Source organism: Sus scrofa, chromosome 5 (genome assembly GCF_000003025.6).
Source record: "Sus scrofa isolate TJ Tabasco breed Duroc chromosome 5, Sscrofa11.1, whole genome shotgun sequence".
NCBI classification, from domain to species: domain Eukaryota; kingdom Metazoa; phylum Chordata; class Mammalia; order Artiodactyla; family Suidae; genus Sus; species Sus scrofa.
Window position 1 is genome coordinate 71,260,390 of NC_010447.5, and position 23,479 is coordinate 71,283,868.

The 23,479-nt window shown below is 35.3% G+C and overlaps 1 protein-coding gene across 1 annotated transcript in view; it reads left to right on the plus strand.

Moving 5' to 3' along the window:
* C5H12orf40 (chromosome 5 C12orf40 homolog) overlaps positions 1 to 5,546 on the plus strand; it is an 80,369-nt gene extending 74,823 nt beyond the window's left edge. The window contains exons 11-12 of the mRNA XM_021092532.1: positions 2,568 to 2,631; positions 5,355 to 5,546. Coding sequence (XP_020948191.1) covers positions 2,568 to 2,631; positions 5,355 to 5,446 — 156 coding nt within the window. The 3' untranslated portion in view covers positions 5,447 to 5,546. The remainder of the gene's footprint in view (positions 1 to 2,567; positions 2,632 to 5,354) is intronic.

Sequence of the window (23,479 nt, forward strand, 5' to 3'; positions counted from 1 at the left end):
AGCAATGCAGGATCTGAGCCGTGTCTGTGACCTACACCACAGCTCATGGCAATACTGGATCCTTAACTCACTGAACAAGGCCTGAATCAAACCTGCATTCTCATGGGTACTAACCAGGTTCGTTTCCACTGAGCCACAATGGGAACTCCTCATATGGTAGTTCTATGTTTATTTTTTTTAAGGAACTTCCATACTGTCCTCTACAGTGGTTGCACCAATTCACATTCCTACAAACAGCATAAGAGGGTTCCTTTTTCTCCACACCCTTGCTAGCATTTATTGTTTATAGACTTTTTGATGGTGGCCATTCTGACCATTGTGAGGTGATACCTCATTGTAGGTTTGATTTTCATTTCTCTAATAACTAGTGATGTTAAGCATCTTTTCATGTTTTTTATCCATCTCTCTGTCTTCTTTGGAGGAATGTCTACCTGGATCTTTGGCCCATTTTTTTGGTTAGTTTTTTGTTGTTTTGATATAAAGCTCCATGAGATATTCGTGTATTTTGGAGGTTAATCCTTTGTCAGTCACTTTATTTGCAAAAATTTTCTCCCATTCTGTGAGTTGTCTTTTCTTTTTTTTAATGGTTTCCTTTGCTGTGCAAAAGTTTTTAAGTTTAGTTAGGTCCCATTGATTTATTTTTATTTTCATTATTCTAGGAGGTGTATCAAACAAGATATTGCTGTGATTTATGTCAAAGAGTGTTCTGCCTATATTTTTCTCTAGGAGTTTATAGTATCTGGCCTTATATTTAGATCTTTAAAGCACTTCACGTTTATTTTTGTGTATGATGTTAGAGAATGTTCTAATTTCATTCTTTTACATGTAGCTGTCCAGTTCTACATGTTTCTAATTTTCAGTGAAACTGGAAAAAACTCTCACACCATGCACAAAAAATAAACTCAAAATGCTTAAAAACTTAAACATAAGACAAGACACCATCAAACTCCTAGAAGAGAATATAAGCAAAACATTTTCTGACATCAGCCTTACAAATGTTTTCTTAGGCCAGTCTCTCAAGGCAACAGAAATAAAAGCAAAAATAAACCAATGGGACCTAATCAAACTGACAAACTTTTGCACAGCAAAGGAAACCATAAAAACAAAAGAAAAAAAGAAAAAGACAATCTAAGGAATGGAAGAAAATAGTTTCAAATGATGCAACTGACAAGAATTTAATCTCTAAAATATACAAACAACTTACACAACCCAACAGCAAAATAACCAACAACCCAATTGAAAAATTGGCAAAAGACCTGAATAGACATTTCTCCAAAAAAGATATATAGATAGCCAGCAGGCACATGAAAAAATACTCAGCATTACTGATTATTAGAGAAATGCAAATCAAAACTACTATGAGATACCACCTCACACCAGTCAGAATGGCCATCATTAATAAGTCCACAAATCACAAATGCTGGAGAGGGCGTGGAGAAAAGGGAACCCTTGACACTGTTGGTGGGAATGTAAATGGGTACAACCACATGGAAAACAGTATGGAGGTACCTCAGAAAACTATAGAACTAATGTATGACCCAGCAATCCCACTACCGGGCATACATCTGGACAAAACTTTACTTGAAAAAAACACATGCACCCCTGTGTTTACTGCAGCACTATTCACAATAGCCAAGGCATGGAAACAACCTAAATGTCCGTCGACAGATGAATGGGGTTAAGAATATATGATGTATATACACAATGGAATACTATTCAGTTATAAAAAAAGAACAAAATAATGCCATTTACAGTGACATGGATGGAACTAGAGACTCTCATACTAAGTGAAGTGAGTCAGAAAGAGAAAGACAAATACATGATATCACTTATATCTGCACTCTAATACATGGCACAAATGAACCTTTCCACAGAAAAGAAACTCATGGACTTGGAGAACAGACTTGTGGTTGCCAAGGGGGAGAGGGAGGGAGTGGTATGGACTGGGAATCTGGGGTTAATAGATGCAAACTATTGCCTTTGGAGTGGATAAGCAATGAGATCCTGCTGTATATCTCAGGGAACTATATCTAATCACTTGTGATGGAGCATGATGGAGGATAATGTGAGAAAAAGAATGTGTGTGTGTGTGTGTGTGTGTGTGTGTGTGTGTGAGAGAGAGAGAGAGAGACTGGGTCACTTTGTTATACAATAGAAAATTGACAGAACACTGTAAACCAATTATAATACAAAAAATAAAAATCATTATTAAAAAACCCTGACAATGAACTAATATCCAAGTTAAAAAATTGGAAAAAAATAACAAAATAGATATTCAACTTGCTATAATATATTTGTCCTTTTTCAACAGGATTTGCTAAGATTACTTGAAGACTTTCTTTTTGTCAGTAATCCACTTCTTGGTAAATGTTGATTATGTTGCTTGTTGTTTCTAAATCAATTTAAATTTTCTTTCATTTTATTGTTCATCACAGGCAAATTTTTCTTTGTGGTTTTAAAATCATCTGTTAAAGTAATACGAAGAAGAATGCTCTAAGATTAATTGATACAGTTGAAAGTGGATATTATTGCATATACTTAAGAGTTGTTAAACTTTTTCCTTCTAGATCCTGATGAAAGAAGGAGGAATGTTTTCTTTAAAAGGCGGGGCAACATCTGCTAAGAAAACCTGTCAGTATAACTATAAGTGAATTTTTATCTTTTAAAAAATTGACATTGAAATGTAAATAAGTTAAATATTAAGTATTTTATAGATTTTTGCCAGCAAATGTATTTTATAGATCTCTTAGAATATAATATGATGCAATTGGCTCTTTAAAATTAATTGCATTTTCTTCTTTTTTTTTTTTTTGGTCTTTTTTTTGCCATTTCTTGGGCCGCTCCCGCGGCATATGGAGGTTCCCAGGCTAGGGGTCTAATCGGAGCTGTAGCCGCCGGCCTACACCAGAGCCACAGCAACGCGGGATCCGAGCCGCGTCTGCGACCTACACCACAGCTCACGGCAACGCCGGATCGTTAACCCACTGAGCAAGGGCAGGGACCGAACCCGCAACCTCATGGTTCCTAGTCGGATTCGTTAACCACTGCGCCACGACGGGAACTCCTAATTGCGTTTTCTATCAAACGTTATACATAATGAGTATATATAATGTATATATAAAACTTAGTGAATAATTTAAAAACCCAGATACCCTTGTCCTTAGCTTGTAGCTCTAAGAAATAATACAAAATCAATTCTTTTGTGTATCTTCTCAATTGCATTTCCTATCCCGCCCCCTAGAGGTAACTTTTATCCTGAATTTTTTTGTTTGTGTGATATCACAAGACTTCTAATTGCTTGGTTTTGAACTGTCTGCAAATTGAAGCAACTCTATATTTTTTGAAACTTAACTTTTTTTTTTGGTTCACCTAATAATTTTTATTTATTTATTTATTTTTATTTTATTTTATTTTTAATTTTTGTCTTTTTGTCTTTTCTAGGGCCGCACCCCTGGCACATGGAGGTTCCCAGGCTAGGGGTCTTATCTGAGCTGTAGCCGCCAGAGCCACAGCAATGCAGGATCCAAGCCCTTCTGCAACCTACACCACAGCTCACGGCAACACCAGATCCTTAACCCACTGAGTAAGGCCAGGGACCGAACCCATAACCTCATGGTTCCTAGCCAGATTGATTAACCACTGCGCCACAATGGGAACTCACTAGTGTCACTGCTTTAGTGCAGATCTTCATCACTTCATAACTTTTACTGAGTTAATTCCCTAATTGATTTACTTTCATACAGTTTCACCCCTTTTTAATACCTCTACAATTATGTGCCTTTGTAGACAGTCTAAAATTCATTTAATATCAAAGTGTGCTCTTACGTGTTATTTTCCTCTATTCCATATGCTCTTTTTCATATTGTCTTTCAGGAAAGTTTATTCATCTTCCAAAACCTGTTCTTTATATTTGTGTTTTCTCTATTACTCTTCACCAAGTCTCTTTCTCTAGAGCTAATCACAGTTAGATCTTTATTGCTTTTGTACCTTCTATGACTTCTATTGTTGCATATAATTTTGTGACCATTAAAAAAAAAAAGTGTCTGTTTCTCCATCTCAAGATTTTGAACAGTTTGAGCACTGTGGCCATGTTTTCCTCAAAACTATTACAGTGACTTTTATAAGGAAATTACTCAATAAGTATTGAATTTACATTTTAATCTACATGTTCTTTCTTACACTGTTAGAGGTAAGAATTCATTCTAACAGACATTTGTCTTCTCAACTGATAACTATGGATTTACTTGTACCTCTGACCTGAATGAACCTTATTGTGGAAGAATGCCCTTAGGTCATATTATTAGTAAAATCCTCCTGGTCACTTTTCTGGACTCTGCTTTCTGCTGTTGATGAGAACCTGCTTCGTGAGAGTGTAAATTCCTTGTAGAGTGATGAACCAAGGGTAACTGAGTTCACCTAAGTTCTCTCTACCTCCCAGCTGATACTTAGTTAGATTTTGTTACAGAGGGCCTGATTCTGAGCTGAGGCATGAATACGTAGTACTCATGGTCTGTTGTATTTAGGAGGACATGTGATTTGATATCCATTATCTTTTGCTTATTTTTTTTTTCTTGTATAGCAAATCCTTTTTACAAACAAGGAGAGGAATGGTTGAAGCTGTTGTTGATCTATAGTATTATGCATTCTAGGGAGTCGTGGCCTGCTTCTCAAGCCCATTTTTAAACTTTACTTATAATCCTAAGAGAACATAATTAGCAGATAATGAAAGAATAATCTTTTGGATACTTTGAATTGATTTTTAAAATAGTTTTTTAAAAATTAAATTTAGCAGTATCATAGACAGTATCAAATGTCAATAGATTATATAATAGTATTATTTTGAATGCTTAAATGTTTTAAAATTCTTCACTTATGAAATCATATTATAAGTTAAATACAGTTTTGATTGTGTGATGAAGATTCATTTACTAGATTAGCAAATATTTGGTACCTCATAAACTTGGCTTATTCCTCCTTCCCTCAAGTTGACACTTTAAATTTAGCAAATTTTTGAAGTTTATTTGTTCATAAAAAGTAGTTAATGTACTGGATAAAAGTCAACTCAACTTTCTCTGTTCTCCTTTCTTCTCTTATATTACTTCCTCTATTTTACTTATAGATGTACATCCTTTATGTGTAGACTAAACCTGTAAAACCATCAGACATGCAAGCCGCCAAGTATCCAAAAATTTAACTAGTTTTGGCTTTGGCACACTTTAAAATGGTCTATAGTATGTTAGCTAAACTTATTTTACTGGCTGCTGTCTTCTGCCTATATATATATTTATATATTTATATATATATTTATATATAAATAAATACCATTCTTCACAAATTAAATGTTTTATTTTCAGATCTTGATTCTTCACAGAGTAGTCAAACTACCAGTTACTCTCCAATGCCAACAGATAGTTGTTTCAGTTCTAGTTCAGAGATGGTAAGTTAAGCATTTTCTTTTTTTGTGCTTATTAATATATACTGTACAGAGAGCAGTGTAAACCAATTATAATAAAAATATATGCTGTGCTAATTTAGAATTGTTATTTTCATAGCTTATATCTCATTCTGAAAAATTAATTGAGATAAATAGGGGAAATAAATGTGAACAAAAATTGAAAATATTAAAAATATAAGAAGAAAGTAAATTAAAATGTAAATAAGCATCATTCATTTATGTTTATGAAGATGGTGAATTGTTATTTACAGAAGCTGCTCTTATCAAAATGTGTGTGTATATGTATATGATAAAGTCGTGTTTCTTTTAAAAAGGTTTTGTGGGTTTTTTTTTTTGTTTTGTTTTGTTTTTTTAATGGCTGTACCTGTGGCATGTGGAAGTTCCCAGATTAGGAGTCAAATCAGAGCTGCAGCTGCATGCCTATGCCACAGCTTGCTGCAGTTCCATATCCTTAACCCACTGAGTAGGCCAGGGATCTAACCTGCATCCTCACTAACACTATGTCATGTTCTTAACCCCCTGAGCCACAACAGGAATTCCAAAAAGTTTTTTTAAAAGAACTAATCCATTAGTAATAATTGAAAACCTAAAACAACCAAGAATACATAACAAAAAGAAAGTCTCAAGGCCTATACAAGGAAAACTATAAAATATGATTATAATCTGAATAATTAGAGTGGCATGTTTAATGCTGAGTGGGAACAGTAGTCTGAATAATTGGGATGACATAGTATTCTGAGTGAGCTTCTCACAAATCACATTTAACTGGAATTCTCCATTAATTCTCTATCTTCATTTCATCTGCCTTTGTCTCTAGCTTGCTGTCCCAATTACTCTTACTAAGGAAGGACACTAGTGACTTCTAATGGTGCCAAATTCATTGGATACTTTTCAGTTTTTATTTTATAAGAATTCCTAATACTGTTAGTAGAAATGGTTACTTTCTTTTCTTGAAACATTTTCTTCTTTTGCTTTTTGTTTTTTTGTTTGTCTTTTTGCCTTTTCTATGGCTGCTCCCATGGCATATGGAGATTCCCAGGCTAGGGGTCTAATTGGAGCTATAGCCGCCGGCCTACGCCAGAGCCACAGCATCGAGGGATCCAAGCCTTGTCTGCAACCTATAGCACAGCTCACAACAATGCCAGATCCTTAACCCACTGAGCAAGGCCAGGGATGGAACCTGCAACCTCATGGTTCCTAGTCAGATTCATTAACCACTGCACCACAACAGGAACTCCTCTTCTTTTGCTTTTGTGATATGCATTATCTTAATTTCTTTCATACCTCTCTGCTACTTTATACCTTTGCCCACTTCTTTTCAACCATTGTTTGTATATAAATGTTGTAATGTTTAGGATTTGCACCAAGACCCTTTTCTTAACCTACACTTGGAATTCTAGATGATGTTACATGCTCCAATGACCTTATATACTACTACTTGGTTGATGATAATTCTTAACTTCATGAATTTAGCCCAGACCTTTAATTAGATTCCAATTTCTTATTGATATCTTCTTGAATATTTCATAAAAATCTTTCATTTTTGTAGCCCAAACTGACACTCCCTGATCTCCCCAGATCAGTTTCTCTGATAGTTCCCTGATTAGTAGGTACCTTTGCGGTCCACTCAGTTGCTCACACCAGAAACTTCAGTTTTTCATTTCTTGCTGTCTCACCTGCCTTAACCACATTCATTCCATCATGTTATCCGATCAATTCTACCTCCAAAATAAATTGAGTATTTATCTAATTCTCTCAACCTCTGGTGTTAGTATCCTAGCCTAAGTTACCATCGTCTTATTTTTAGACTGTTGTGGTTGTTGCCTAAGAGATCTCTCTTCTTCCAGTCTTACCCCACTTTTTCTACAGTTAGCAGTCATCGTGATCTTTTGAAAACTTAAATTGAATATTATTTCTATCTTTAACAATTCAATAGATTCCTGTTTTTACTTTAGAATCTAATCTAAACTTCTTACAGTGGCTACAGGTCACCTGTGACCTCTTCCTCTGGCTACATTTCCAACTTGTGGTATTCTCCCTTTCTCACCATACTTTGCACATACTGACATTCCACGTTCCTTAGCTTATTGGTCTCTCTTTTTTTTTTTTTTTTTTTTTTTGCTTCAGAACATTATATATCCTGTTTTCTCTACCTTACTGTTATTTATCCTTTAAGTCTCAGTCTAAATATGTCTCTTTTGAAAGCCCCTTTGGCTCTTCAATCTGAATTAGTCCCCTCAGTATGCTCTCAAAAGTGCTTCCTACTTGCTCCTCCTGATAGTTTTCTCAACTTATATTTACATATGCTTGTGTGTAATTATTCAATTAACATCATTTCTACTTGTGAGAATGTGTGCTATAGGAGGGCAGCAACCATGTCTGCCTCATTCACGTTGCAAATGCTAAATGAATATTTATTTCTTGAATAAATATATGTATTGATCTTGTTTTCTCTAATTTGTGCCCAGCCAGTTTCAATGCTGTTTCTTGGGCTTACTTTTCCCACTTTAATGCCAATCAGCTGGTGCTTATTATATCTCACGTTATATTTCCCCCCCCACCTCTTTTTGAGGGCATCTTTTTTTAAATTTAATTTTCATTTTATATTGAAGTGTAGTTGATTTACAATGTTGTGTTAGTTCCAGGTATACAGCAAAATGATTCAGTCATACATACACATACATCCATTCTTTTTCAGATTCTTTTCCCACATAGGTTATTGCAGACTATTAAGTGGAGTTCCCAGTGCTTTACTGTAGGTCCTTGTTGATTATCTGTTTTATATATAGTAGTGTGTATATGTTAATTCCAAACTCCCAATTTATCCCTCCCGACACATTTCCTTTTTGGTAACCCAAAAGTTTGTTTTTGAAGTCTGTGAGTCTGTTCTGTTTTGTAAATAAGTTCATTTGTATCATTTTTTAAAATTCTACATATAAGTGATACATATGATATTTTTATTTCTGTGTCTTCACTTAGTTTGATAATCTCTAGGTTCATGTGTGTTGCTCAAAATGGCATTATTTCATGTTTTTACATGGCTGAGTAATATTACATTGTATATTTGTATATATTGTACCACATCTTCTTTATCCATTCCTTTGATGGACATTTAGGTTACATCATTTTAGGTTTTGTTTTGTTTTTTGTCTTTTTGCCTTTTCTGGGGCCGCTTCTGCGGCATATGGAGGTTCCCAGGCTAGGGGTCTAATCTGAGCTGTAGCCACTGACCTACGCCAGAGCCACAGCCACTTGGGATCCGAGCAGCGTCTGCAACCTACACCACAGCTCACAGCAACGCTGGATCCTTAACCCACTGAGCAAGGCTAGGGATCGAACCCGCAACCTCATGGTTCCTAGTCGGATTCGTTAACCACTGAACCATGATGGGAACTCCCATCATTTTAGGTTTTTTGTGTTAACTTTACTTTTTATTTTTAGCTTGAATAATCAACTTTTATGTAAGATTTTTATTAAGAGAGTTTTGGTTAGTTTAATAATTAAAATATAAACTTTCCATGAAGTTGAAAAATTCAAGCTATTAAGTTAAAATCTAGATCAATTAAAAGTACTTAAAATTTGATTTTTTATGTAACAGTTGTGGTATTTTTTGCTGTTTTAACTTTTCTTTTGTCTGTTTCATTTCCTGTTAGCTGATACTCTTCTTAATCTTTTTTTGAGACTGAGCCAATGAAACAGATAATATAGCTATTCTTTTACTTAAAAGTAAGTGAATGAATATTAGGACAAGTTGCACATGTTAGCTTTTTCTTTTAAGGTCATGCTGCTTCTTCACTTTGTTAAAGTAATTGGATACTATGTGTTATATATCATCTCCTCTATGTGAAAAAGTAGAGGAGGTTATAACCTTTGATTATGGAGACTAATCAGAGACAAAAGTCCTCTTTTCTTTTTTTAGCACTTTTGCATTTTTTTCTTTCTTTTTTTTTTTTTGGCTTTCTAGGGCCGCTTCCTACGGCATATGGAGGTTCCCAGGCTAGGGGTCAAATTGGAGCTGCCCAAGCCAGAGCCACAGCAACTCAGGATCTGAGTCGCGTCTTCGACCTACACCACAGCTCACGGCAACACCGGATCCTTAACCCACTGAGCAAGGTCAGGGATCAAACCTGCAACCTCATGGTTCCTAGTCGGATTCATTAACCACTGTGCCACCATGGGAACTCCCACTTTTGCATTTTTGATTCAAGGGTTATTATTGTTCATGTCATTTTAAAATCTACAACCTCCTTGACTTAAAAAAATTAAAAATTTAAGTTGATTTGCCACCTGCCAAAGTCTCTTCTATATCTTGAAATTTTCTAAGTGAATTTTAAGAATGTCTCCTTTGAGGTGATTGTTTTTTAAAAAATTTAAGCATCATTTACAGCAAATTTACTAAATTGCTTTTAGCCTTCTGAAGATGAAGATCAAATATTGCATCAAATTGAAGATTCAAATAGGACATCCATCAAAATCAAAGAAACAACTAATAATGTTTATTTAGAAAGCATGGGAAGCATGGGAAAACTTCCGTGTGATAGAATTATTAAAAACAATGCCAGATTTCACAAACAAAATGAGAATTTTCACCAGTTCTCAATGAAAAATAATACAGATGAGTCTCCACAGTCTCCGTATAATTCAGCATGCATCTTGCAAAACACAGCCAATAATGACTGCATTCTGCAGCTTACAAGATGTGATGCATGGGTACAAACAGAGAGTGAATCTGTAATAGAAGAAAAACTAGATATTGCCATACAGTGTGATATAATTTCAAAATGTAAATGTGGAAATATGTCTTTTTTTTGAGATGTTGAAAAGTGCAATGAAAATATTAAGTCAGATACCACTGGAGGGCAGGAAATCCTAAAAAACAGCTAATATTCTCAAACTCAGCCTGAGATCCAGCATTTGACTTAATGTTTAGAATTTCATTAACATAATAAAGAATAAGAAAAATTTTGTAGCTAAACACTACATGAAAGTATTCAGAAGATATATTTCTGTTTTTAAGAAACATTTTAATATTAATTTATACATTTAATTTCACATAGATATTTTAATAGGTTTAGTATACCTTAAATTTTTTAGAAAATAATGTATATGTAAGTTTACTATTTATCATTCTTAAGGTCATTATTATATTATGATGTGCTATTGTTTATGGAAATAAAATATGTTTAATTACTTCCTTTGTTGCATTTATTTTAAATTTTAGTACAGTTGCATCTTTTAGCAAAAATGTTTTCTTTCAAGCTTTTAAAATAAATAATGGTAAATAACATCAAATTTGTTTTAAACATAATGAGAATTTTTTTAGCTATTTATCTTAAATATTGTATCCTCAATAAAAATTCTGGCATTAATTTTTAGATAAAATATTTTTTCTATTTTTTTTTTGGTTAGTGCTTGTATCAATCAAGGAAGTGGTTTTTCTCTTCAAGATTAGAGATGTTTCAATGCTTTTGTAAAGAATTATTCAACGTTGGAAAAGTAATTTATGTTTACTTTTTTAATATTAATATTTTTATAAATATTACATCAGAATTTCTCATTTTTAAGATACAGCCTTTCTTTCCAACGTTTATTTTTGTTATTAAGATTTTAAATGTTCACACTAGTTATTTTGGAAAATGGACATCTGTATAGACATATTACAAAATGACCAGCAGGGGGCATTCTGACAACTGAAAAATAAAATTGTTGGGAGTTTCTGTGCCTTTCAAGAAAAGAAAGATTAGATACTGCTTTTTTACATGTACACATATAACTCTTGCTGTTGCAGAGGTGATCTGAAACAAAAATTTAAAAACACCAACAGCTAATATTTAAATAGTAGCAATCTTCAGGTTTTTAGCAGGTTTTGGAAGTTCTTTTTGCTGCCTCAGAGAAAGCACAATGAACTCCTAAGTATTCTTAAAGTATAGTGATCTCATGAAACAGGAATATAATTATCCAATGAATATTGATACTTTTTCAAAACGCCAGATTTTCATCCAGATATTAAATAAAAAGTATTCCATCATAGGTTGACTATCCTGAGCATTATTTTGCAAAATATGACATGTAGTAATGAAGACCTACCTCTATGGAAAAAGAAGACTCTATACTGGCGAGATTAGGATAAGTTGAGCTGTGAATCTTGGGTCCCTTTCTTTCGTTCATTCTTTCTTTTTTTACAGCTGCACAAATGGCATATGAAAGTTCCTGGGCCAGGGATTGAATACAAGCCACAGCTGAGATGTACTCTGCAGCTGCTGCAACACCAGATCGTTTAACCCACTGCCCTGGGCTGGAGAGCAAACCTGCACCTCTGCAGTGACCTGAGCCACTGCAGTCAGATTCTTAACCCAATGCACCTTGACAGGAACACCCTGGGTTGGTTTCAGATATCAAATAAACTGACTTTTTTCCCCTAGTATGAATTAAAGTCTACCAGTATTAAAAGCACATTCATTACAGAAACCCATACTTAGTTATAATTTTAATGGTATCATAATGTGGCAGTTAAGTAAGGTGAAGAATATAGAAGCTGTTTAGAGCCATGACTGCACACAATAAAATCTATGTAAGGTGCAGTGTAGTAAAGAAGATAAACATGTCCATGACTTTCTTTTCTGTGGAAAGGTTCATTTGTGCCATATATTAGACTCCAGATGTAAGTGATATCATAAGGTATTTGTCCTTCTCTTTCTGACTTACTTCACTTAGTATGAGAGTCTCTAGTTCCATCCACATTGCTGCAAATGGCATTATTTCCTTCTTTTTATGGCTGAGTAGTATTCCATTGTGTATATATACCACATCCTCTTAATCCAGTCTTCTGTCGATGGGCATTTAGGTTGTTTCCATGTCTTGGCTGTTGTGAATAGTGGTGAAATGAACATGTGGGAGCAAGTGTATTTTTCAGGGAAAGTTTTGTCTGGATATATGCCCAAGAGTGGGGTCGTGTGGTAGTTCTATGTATAGTTTTCTAAGGTACCTCCATACCATTTTCCGTAGTGGTTGTACCAGCTTGCATTCCCACCAACAGTGCAAGAGGGTTCTCTTTTCTCCACACCACTCTCTCCAGCATTTGTGATTTGTGAACTTATTAATGATGGCCATTCTGACTGGTGTGAGGTGGTACCTCATAGGATTTTTGATTTGCGTTTCTCTAATAATCAGTGATGTTGAGTGTTTTTTCATGTGCCCATTGGCCATCTATATATCTTCCTTGGAGAAATGTCTATTCAGGTCTTTTGCCCATTTTTCAATTGGGTTGTTGGCTTTTTTGCTGTTGAGTTGTGTAAGTTGTTTGTATATTTTAGAGATTAAGCACTTGTCTGTTGCATCATTTGAAATGATTTTCTTCCTTTCTGTAGGTTGTCTTTCTGTTTTCTTTTTGGTTTCCTTTGCTGGGCAAAATCTTGTCAGTTTGATTAGGTCTCACTGGTTTATTTTTGCTTTTATTTCTGTTGCTTTGGAAGACTGACCTGAGAAAACATTTGTAAGGCTGATGTCAGAGAATGTTTTGTCTATGATTTCTTCTAGGAGTTTGATGGTGTCTTGTCTTACGTTTAAGTCTTTCAGCAATTTCGAGTTTATTTTTGTGCATAATGTGAGGATGCGTTCTAATTTCATTGATTTATATGCAGCTGTCCAGTTTTCCCAGTACCAATTGCTGAAAAGACTGGTTTTTTTCCCTCCTATTTTATATTCTTGCCTCCTTTTTCAAAGATTAATTGACCAAAGATGTCTGGGTTTATTTCTGGGTTCTCTGTTCTGTTCCATTGGTCTCTCTGTCTGTTTTGGTACCAGTACTACACTGTCTTGATGACTGTGGCTTTTCAATATTGCCTGAAGGCTGGGAGAGTTATGCCTCCTGCTCGGTTTTTGTTCCTCAGAATTGCTTTGGCAATTCTGGGTCTCTTGTGGTTCCATATAAATTTTTGGATTGTTTGTTGTAGTTCTGTGAAAGATGTCATGGGTAGTTTGACAGGGATTGCATTGAATCTGTAGATTGCTTTGGGTAGTGTGGCCATTTTTTCCAATATTAATTTTTCCCGCTCAGGAGCATGGAATATCTTTCCATTTCTTTACGTCTTCTTTAATTTTCTTGATTAATGTTTTATGGCTCTCAGCATATAATGTTTTTCTTCCTTGGTCAGGCATATTCCCAGGCATTTGATTTTTTGGGGTACAATTTTAAAAGGTATTGTATTTTTGTATTCCTTTTCTACTGTCTCATTGTTAGTATACAGAAATGTGCCTGATTTCTGCATGTGAATCTTATATTCTGCTACTTTGCTGAATTTATTGATCAGTTCAAGTAGTTTTTGGGTTGAGTCCTTAGGGTTTTCTATATATAGTATCATGTCATCTGCATACAGTGACAGTTTTCCCTCTTCTCTTCCTATTTGGATGCCTTTTCTTTTGTTTGTCTGATTGCTGTGGCTAGGACTTTCAATACTATGTTGAATGAGAGTGGTAAGAGTAGGCATCCTTGTCTTGTTCCAGATTTTGGTGGGAAGGCTGTCAGCTTTTCTCCACTGAGTATTACATTTGCTGAGGGTTTGTCATAAATGGCTTTTATTACGTTATGTTCCCCCTATACCCACTTTGGTAAGAGTTTTGATCATGAATGGATGTTGTACTTTGTCAAATGTATTTTCTGCATCTATTGAGATGATCATGTGGTTTTTGACTTTTCTTTCCACAGAAAAGAAAGTTATGGACATGAAAGTTTGGTTGCAAAGCGGGAGGGGAAGGGAGTGGGATGGATTGGGAATTTGGAGTTAATAGATGCAAAATATTGCCTTTGGAATGGATAAGCAATAGCACTGGGAACTATATCCAATCACTTATGATGGAGCATGATAATGTGAGAAAAAAGAATATACATGTATGTGTAAATGGGTCACCTTGCTGTACAGTAGAAAATTGATAGAACACTGTAAACCAGCTATAGTGGAAAAAATAAAAACATTATATATAAAAATATATATATATAAACTTGCCCCAAAAGAGGTGTGGCTTTTTACCCTTGGCTTTTCAGAGGTAATATGTAAGCTCTTGGAGTGTCATGCCTAATAGAAGTGTCTGTTTGCTTGGGGATCTTGGGCCAAGCCTGATAGTTAACAGTGTGATTTAGGATGAGACTTTTATTCAAGCAGCATTAGCTCAAATTCTAAGGGACTAAAAACTGAAATCAGCCATGTGGGCAGTTGGTCATGCTGCTGTGATGGAGCCCCAGCAAAGACAGGACACCAGGGCTCAGGTTGTCAGTACTGTGTGTTATCACATAATACTGGGCAAGTAACAATGTCCATGCTTCCTAGAAGATGAATGCTCCATTTTTATTACTTTCTTAGGCTTTCCTATGTATTTCTTACCTGGGTTGATTTTTTTTTTTTTTGTCTTTTTGTTGTTGTTGTTGTTGCTATTTCTTGGGCCGCTCCCGCGGCATATGGAGGTTCCCAGGCTAGGGGTCGAATCGGAGCTGTAGCCACCGGCCTACGCCAGAGCCACAGCAACGCGGGATCCGAGCCGCGTCTGCAACCTACACCACAGCTCACGGCAATGCCGGATCGTTAACCCACTGAGCAAGGGCAGGGACCGAACCCGCAACCTCATGGTTCCTAGTCGGATTCGTTAACCACTGCGCCACGACGGGAACTCCTACCTGGGTTGATTTTAACTTCTCCGTTCCCCGTAATAAACTGTAACTGTAAATATAACAGCTTTCAGTGAGTTCTGAGTCCTTCCAGCCAATTATCAAATCTGAGGATGCTCTTGGAAGCCCTTTAGTTTTATGGTCTGTTCCCTAACTTTGCGATTGCTAACTCTTTTTTTTTTTTTTTTTCTTGTCTTTTTGCCATTTCTTGGGCCTCTCCCATGGAATATGGAGGTTCCCAGGCTAGGGGTTGAATCGGAGCTGTAGCCACTGGCCTATGCCAGAGCCACAGCAACGCGGGATCCGAGCTGCTTCTGCAACCTACACCACGGCTCACGGCAACACCAGAGCCTTAACTCACTGAGCAAGGCTAGGGATCGAACCCACAACTGCAGGATTTCCTGGTCGGATTCATTAACCACTGAGCCAAGACGGGAACTCTACGATTACTACCTCTTTAAGGAGATAAATATATTTGGATAGGAAAGTGAGTACAAATTTACAAAATGAAAAGGATATCTCATGTAACAGAATAGATTATAACATACTTCTCAAATACAGCACTAGTTTGGATTTTCTATTGCTGAAAAATTTAAGGGAAAAAATCGATTGAAGTAAACATAGCTTTCTTCCATATTTGCATTTTATGGTTTATAAAACAAAATAAATCCTAGCTAAGTTTATCCAAATCAAACAAAATGGAAAACATATTGATTCTGTACACATTAATATAAAATGCCAATCATAGTTCAAATAAGGTACTGTATGTTCCATAATGGCTCTAGTATATAATATTGATCTGGAGTTTGTGTTTAACATAGTTTACTTGTATGCCACTTATCGTAATTGTAATTTGTTTGTGGAATTTCTTGGTTAATGTTTTTTCCCCCATGACCTATATGTATATATATGTATATATATATGTGTGTGTGTGTATATATATATGTGTGTATATATATACACATATATATAGCAGAATGGCAAAAGTTGTGAATACTCTGCTCATATTTCCTTAGTACTTTCCATTTCTTTTTTTTTTTTTTTTTTTTGTCTTTTGTCTTTTGTTGTTGCTATTTCTTGGGCCGCTCCCGCAGCATATGGAGGTTCCCAGGCTAGGGGTTGAATCGGAGCTGTAGCCACCGGCCTACACCAGAGCCACAGCAACGCGGGATCCGAGCCGCGTCTGCGACCTACACCACAGCTCACGGCAAACGCCGGATCGTTAACCCACTGAGCAAGGGCAGGGACCGAACCCGCAACCTCATGGTTCCTAGTCGGATTCGTTAACCACAGCGCCACGACGGGAACTCCAGTACTTTCCATTTCAATATGTGCCAACCTTTCATCCATTTTGAGTTAATTTTTGTTTAAATTAACGAAGGTTAATGATAGGGGTTTTTTTAATGATTTTTTTTTTTTTTGGTCTTTTTGCCTTTTCTAGGGCCACACCCACTGCATATGGAGGTTCCCAGGCCAGGGGTCTAATCGGAGTTGTAGCTGCCAGCCTACACCACAGCCACAGCAATAATCATAGGTTTATGATCGTGGCTCAGTTTCATTCTTATGCATTTAACTGTCCAGTTTTACCAATACTATTTATTTATTTATTTTTAATTTTCTTCCTTCCTCCCTTCCTTTCCCTTTCCTTCCTTCTTTCAGCTTTTAGGGTTATACCCATGGCTTATGGAAGTTCCCAGGCTAGGGGTCGAATTGGAGCTACAGCTGTTGGCCTATGCCACAGCAACATGAGATTCCAGCTGTGTCTGTGACCTACACCACAGCTCACAGCAACACTGGATCCTTAACCCACTGAACAAGGTCAGGGATTGAACCCGCATCCTCATGGATACTAGTTGGATTCATTTCCTCTGTGCCCAATGGGAACACCCATCCCAGTACTATTTATTGAAGACACTGTCTTTTCCTATTTTATATTCTTTGATCCTTTGTCATAGGTAAATTCACCATGTAAGAGTGGGTTTATTCCTGGCCTTTCTATTCTGTACCATTGATCTATAAGTCTGTTTTTGTGCTAGTAGCATACTGTTTTGATTACTGTAGCTTTGCAGTATATTTTGAAATCAGGGCACATATTGCCTCTGGATTTGTTGTTCTTTATCAAATTGCTTTGGCTATTTGAGGTCTTTGGTGTTTACATGCACATTTTAGGAATTTTTTTTTTTTTTAGTTCTGTGCAAAACATCATTGGTATTTTGAAAGAGATTGTATTTAATGTATAGATTGCTTTAGATAGTATGGGCATTTAAAAATATTAATTTTTCAAATCCAGGAACATAATATATATTTCATATATTTGTGTCTTCAGTTTTCTCCATCAAAGTCTTAGAGTTTTCATAGTACAGATTTTTCACCTCTTTAGTTAAATTTAATCCTAGGTATTTTATTCTTTTTGATGTGATTTAAATGGAATTGTTTTCCTCGTTTTTCTTTCTGAAAGTTTGTTTTTACTGTGTAGAAAAGCAACAATATATTAATTTTGTGTCCTGCATCTCTACTGAATTCATTTATTAATTCTAATAGCTTTTTGGTGGCTTCTTTAGAGTTCCTATATATAGAATTATGTCATCTGCAAATAGTTACAATTTTGTTTCTTCCTTTATAATTGTATATCTTTTTTCTTACCTAACTGTTATGGCTAGGATTTCTAATATTATGGTGCACTAAAATAGTGAGAGTGGGCGTCCTTGTCTTGTTCCTGCTCCTAGAGGAAAAGTTTTAAGCTTTTCACCATTGAGTATGATATTAGCTGTGGGTTTGTCTTATATGGCATTTATTATATTGATGCATTTCCCTCTGTATCACTCTATTGATAACTTTTATCATAAATTAATGTACTTTTTCTGCATCAATTGAGAGTGTCATATGATTTTTTTATTCTTCATTTTTTAAATGTGGTATATCACGTTGATTGATTTGCAGGTGTCCAACCATCCTTGCAGCCATGGTATAAATCTGACTTGTTCATGTTGTGTGATCCTTTAAGTATATTGTTACAGTTGGTTTATTATTTTGTTGAGGATTTTTGCATATGTACTTATTAGGGATATTGACCTGTAATTTTCTGTGTGTATGTAGTATCTTTTTCTGGTATGATATCAGAATAATGCTGGCTTTGTAAAATGAATTTGAAAGAATTCTCTCTTACTCAATATTTTGAATAGTTTGAGAAGGACAGGTATTAGAATTTGTTTGAATAGTTGGTAGAATTCACCAGTGAAGCCATTGTCTAGTCCTAGACTTTTGTTTGTTGAGAATTTTTTGATAACTGATTCAATTTCATTACTCGTGCTTGGTCTATTCAGATTTTCTATTTGGTCATAATTAAGTTTTAGAAGATTGCATATTTCTAGGAATTTATCAATTTCTTCTAGATTGTCCAGTTTGTTGCCATGTAGTTGTTCATAATCCTTTGTAGCACTGTGGTATCAGTTATATCTCCCAACTTTATTTGGGCCCTCTCTCTTTTTTCTTTCTGAGTGTAGCTAAAAATTTGTCAATTATTAATAGCTCTTAGATTCATTAGTCTTTTCTAATTATTTTAGTCTCTCTTTATTTCCACACTGATCTTCATTATTTCCTTTCTTCTACTAATTTTAGGCTTTGTTCTTTTTTCTTTTTCTTAGTTCTTTAGGTGTGAAATTAAATTGTTTATTTGAGGTTTTACTTGTCTTGAGCTAGGCTTGTAACACTATACACTTCCTTCTTAGAACTGCTTTTGCTGCATCCTACAGATTTTAGAATGTTGGGTTTACATTTTCATTTGTCTCTCAATATTTTTTAATTCTTCACTTCTTCAGTTATACATTTGTTGTTTGGTAGCATGTTGTTTGGTCTCTGTGTTTTTTTTTTCCGCTTTTCTTCCTCTAATTGATTTATAGTTTCATACCATTGTGGATGGAAAAGATGCTGATATAATTACAGTGTTCCTAACATGTGATCTATCCTATATAATCCATGTGCACATGAAAAAGTGTATTTTTCTGCTTTTGAATGGAATGTCCATCCCCTGTGTGTATGTGTATGCTCTTAATGTGCTGTTTAAAGTCATTGTTGTCTTATTGATTTTCTGTCTGGAAGACCAATTCATTGATATAAGTGGGGTTTTAAAGTCTTCTATTATTGCTGGGAATTTTTTCCGTTATATGTGTTAATATCTGTTTATATATTTAGGTGCTTCTATGTTGGGTGCATAAATATGTACAAATATTATTTGTTCTTATTGGATTGATCAGTTAGCATTATCTAATACCCTCTTCTGTCATTTTTAGTCTTTAAGATCTATTTTGTCTAGTATTAGTATCGTTATCCCAGCTTTCTTCTAGCTTACATTTTCATGGAATATCTTTTCCCATCCCTTCCATTTCATTCTTTGTCTTTAGTTCTGTAGTGAGTCTTTTATACAGAGAAAGGATCTTGTTTTTTGTTTGTTTGTTGTTGTTTTTTTTCTTCTTTTTAAGGCTGTACCCATGGTATATGGAAGTTCCCAGGCTATGGGTCGAATTGGAGCTGTAGTTGATGGCCTATGCCACAACCACAGCCACACCAAATCCAAGCTGCATTTGCAACTAACACCACAGCTCACAGCAATCCTGGATCCTTAACTCACTGCCTAAGGCCAGTGATTGAACCTGCTTCCTCATGGATACTAGTCAGATTCATTTCTCTTGAGCCAAGACAGGAACTCTTGTTTTTTTAATCCATTGAGCCACTCTTTGCCTTTTTTTTTTTTTTTGTCCATACCTGTGGCATGTAGAAGTTCCCAGATGTTGAAGCAGAACTGCAGCTGCTGGCCTGCACCATAGCCACAGTAATGCAGGATCTTAGCCACATCTGTGACCTATGCCATAACTTGCAGCAGTGCCAGATCCTTCACCCACTGAGTGAGGCCAGGGATCAAACCCACATTCTCATGGATACTAGTTGGGTTCTTAACCCACTGAGTCACAACAGGAATTTCTCTTTGTCTTATTAAAAATTAATTTATTTTATATTAGTATATAGTTGATTTGCTATGTTGTGTTAGTTTCAGATATATAGCGACGTAATTCAGTCATACGTATTCTTTTTCAGATATCTTTGTCATATAGGTTATTAAAGAATACTGAGTAGAGTTCCTTATGCTACATATTATTGGATAGGGAATATATCTTTGTTGCTTATCTATTTTATCTATATTAATATTTATATTTTAATCCCAAACTAACATAATTTATCCATCTCCCCCACTTTTGCCATTTGGTAACTGTAAGTTTGGTTTTTAAGTCTGTGAGCCTGTTTCTGTTTGGTAAATAAGTTCCTTTGTATAATTTTTTTAGTTCCCACAAATAAGTGATGTTATATATTTGTATTTCTCTGACTTATTTCACTTAGCGTGATAATCTCTAGGCTCATCCATGTTAATGCAAAGAAAATTATTTCTTTTTTATAGCTGAGTAATATTCCATTGTATGTATGTACTACATCTTTAACTATTCCTCTGTCAATGGACATTTAGGTCTTGGCTATTGTAAATATTGCTGCAGTGGACCTTGGGGTGCATGTATCTATTCAAATTGTGGTTTTCTCCAGATATATGCCATGCATGAGATTGCTGGATCATATGGTAACTCTAATTTTAGTTTTTTAAGGTACTTCCACACTGTTTTCTGTAGTGGTTGCACTAATGTACATTCCTACCAACAGTGTAGGGGGGTTCCTTTTCTCTGCACCCTCACCAGCATTTGTTATTTGTAGACTTTTTGATGCTTGCCATTCTAACTGGTGTGATGTGATACCTCATTGTAGTTTTGATTTGCATTTCTCTAATAGGTATTGATGTTAAGCATTTTTTTTCATGTGCCTATTTGCCATCTGTATGTCTTCTTTGGAACAATGTCTATTTAGTTTTTCTGCCTATTTTTTTTATTGAGTTGCTTGTTTTTTTATTATCAGGTTGTATGGGCTGTTTGTATATTTTGCAAGTTAAACCATTGTAAGTTGTGCTGTTTGCAAATATTTCCTTTCATTCTATAGGTTGTCTTTTTGTTTTGTTTATTGTTTCTTTTGCTGTGTGAACGCTTATAAGTTTGATTAGGTCCTATTTGTTTCTTTGAGCTTTTATTTCTGTTACCTTGGGAGAATGACCTAAGAGAATATTCCTTTGATATATGTCAGAGAATGTTTTGCCTATGTTCTATTCTAGGAATTCAAAGGTGTCATGTTTTATATTTAAGTCTTTAAACCATTTCAAGTTTATTTTGGTATATGGTGTGAGGGAGTGTTCTACCTGCACTGTTTTATATATAGTTTTCCCAACACCAGTTGCAGAAGAGACTGTCTTTTCTCCATTGTATATTCTTCCTTTGTTGAAGATTAATTGGCCATAGATTTGTGGGTTTATTTCTGGGCTCTCTATTCTCTTCCATTGATCTATATTTTTGGTTTTGTGCCAGTACCACACTGTTTGGTCACTGTAGCTTTGTAGTATTGTCTGAGGTCTGAGAGGGTTATGCCTCTTGCTTGTTCTTTTTCCTCCCAATTGCCATGGCACTTCTGGCTTTTTTATGGATCTATATACATTTTAGGATTATTTGTTCTAGTTGTGTTCAAAATGTCATGAGTAATTTGACAGGGATCACATTAAATCTGTAGATTGATTTAGATAGTATGGCCATTTTAATAATAATATTTCTTCTAATGCAAGAGCCTGGGACATTTTTCCATTTGACTAAACTAAAATTTTAAGATAAATGTAACATAGTCATTTCATTAACAAAAGTGCTCCCTTACATTCTTAAACATAGCTTTAATTTATAGAAAGCATTTTTGTTTAAAATTTATTTCCATAGTTCTCCTTGGAAAATTATTTTTCATATGCTTTTAGAATTTTCATCAGACTTACATCTTTTATTCTGTTATCCCAACTGAACTCTGAGCTTCTCATGGGTCATGTCCTTTCCTTTATAAAATAGCTTACATAGGACCTACTCTAGTCTTGGGGACTTTCAAGCATTTCAATAGAATTTTATCAGCTTGAATATCATCTTATTAGGGAAAATAATGAGAACATTACATCTTCATTTTTCTGAGGAGAATCACTGTTAATGAAGACAGAAGAATTCTGTCACATAAATTATTTCCTAGGGCTTGAGGTCTGGAGGTACCAATAAATTATTTTATTTTCTTTATTTTATCTTCTTTATTATTTTCATTTTTTCTATTATAGTTGATTTACAGTGTTCTGTCAATTTCTCCTGTACAGCACAGTGACCTGGTCATATGTGTGTGTGTATGTATTCTTTTTCTCACATTATCCTCCATATCACAAGTGACTGGATATAGTTTCCTGTGCTATCCAGCAGAATCTCATTGCTTATCCACTCCAATACAATAGTTTGCATCTATTAACCCCAGACTCCCAGTCCACCCCACTCCCTCCCCCTCCCTCTTGGCAACCACAAGTCTATTCTCCAAGTCCATGAGTTTCTTTTTGGTGGAAAGGTTCATTTGTGCCATATATTAGATTCCAGATATGAATTATGGTATCATATGGTATTTGTCTTTCTCTTTCTGACTTACTTCCCTTAGTATGAGAGTCCCTTCTTCCATCCATGTTGCTGTAAATGGCATTATTTTGTTCTTTTTTATGGCTGAGTAGTATTCCATTGTGTGTGTGTGTATGTATGTATGTGTGTGTGTGTGTGTGTGTGTATGTATGTATAAAACATCTTCTTAATCCATTCATCTGTCAGTGGACATTTAGGTTGTTTCCATGTCTTGGCTATTGTGAATAGTGCTGAAATGAACATGGGGGGGCAGGGATGCATGTATCTTTTTGAATGAAAGTTTTGTCTGGATATATGCCCAGTAGTGGGATTGCTGGGTCATATGGTAGTTCTTTATTTAGTTTTCTGAAGTACCTCCATACTGTTTTGCATAATGGTTGTACAAGTTTACATTCCCACAAATACTGTAGGAGGGTTCCTTTTCTCCACACCCTCTCCAGCATTTGTGATTTGTTACCTTGTTAATGATGGCCATTCTGACTCATGTGAGGTGGCACCTCATGGTAGTTTTGATATGCACTTCTCTAATAATCAGCGATGTTGAGTATTTTTTCATGTGCCTTTTGACCATCAGTATATCTTCTATTCAGGTCTTTTGCCCATTTTCCATTGGGTTGTTGGTTTTTTGGTGTTGAGTTGTATAAGTTGTCTGTATATTTTAGAGATTAAGCCCTTGACTTAATGTTTTCTGATTTGTTCTCAGCTAGATGGATTTTTATGAAGTCCACTCTCTCAGGTTTCCCTCCATCCTTTTTATTAAGAGAGAGCAAGAGGTCATGAACTATTGGTGATACCAATGCC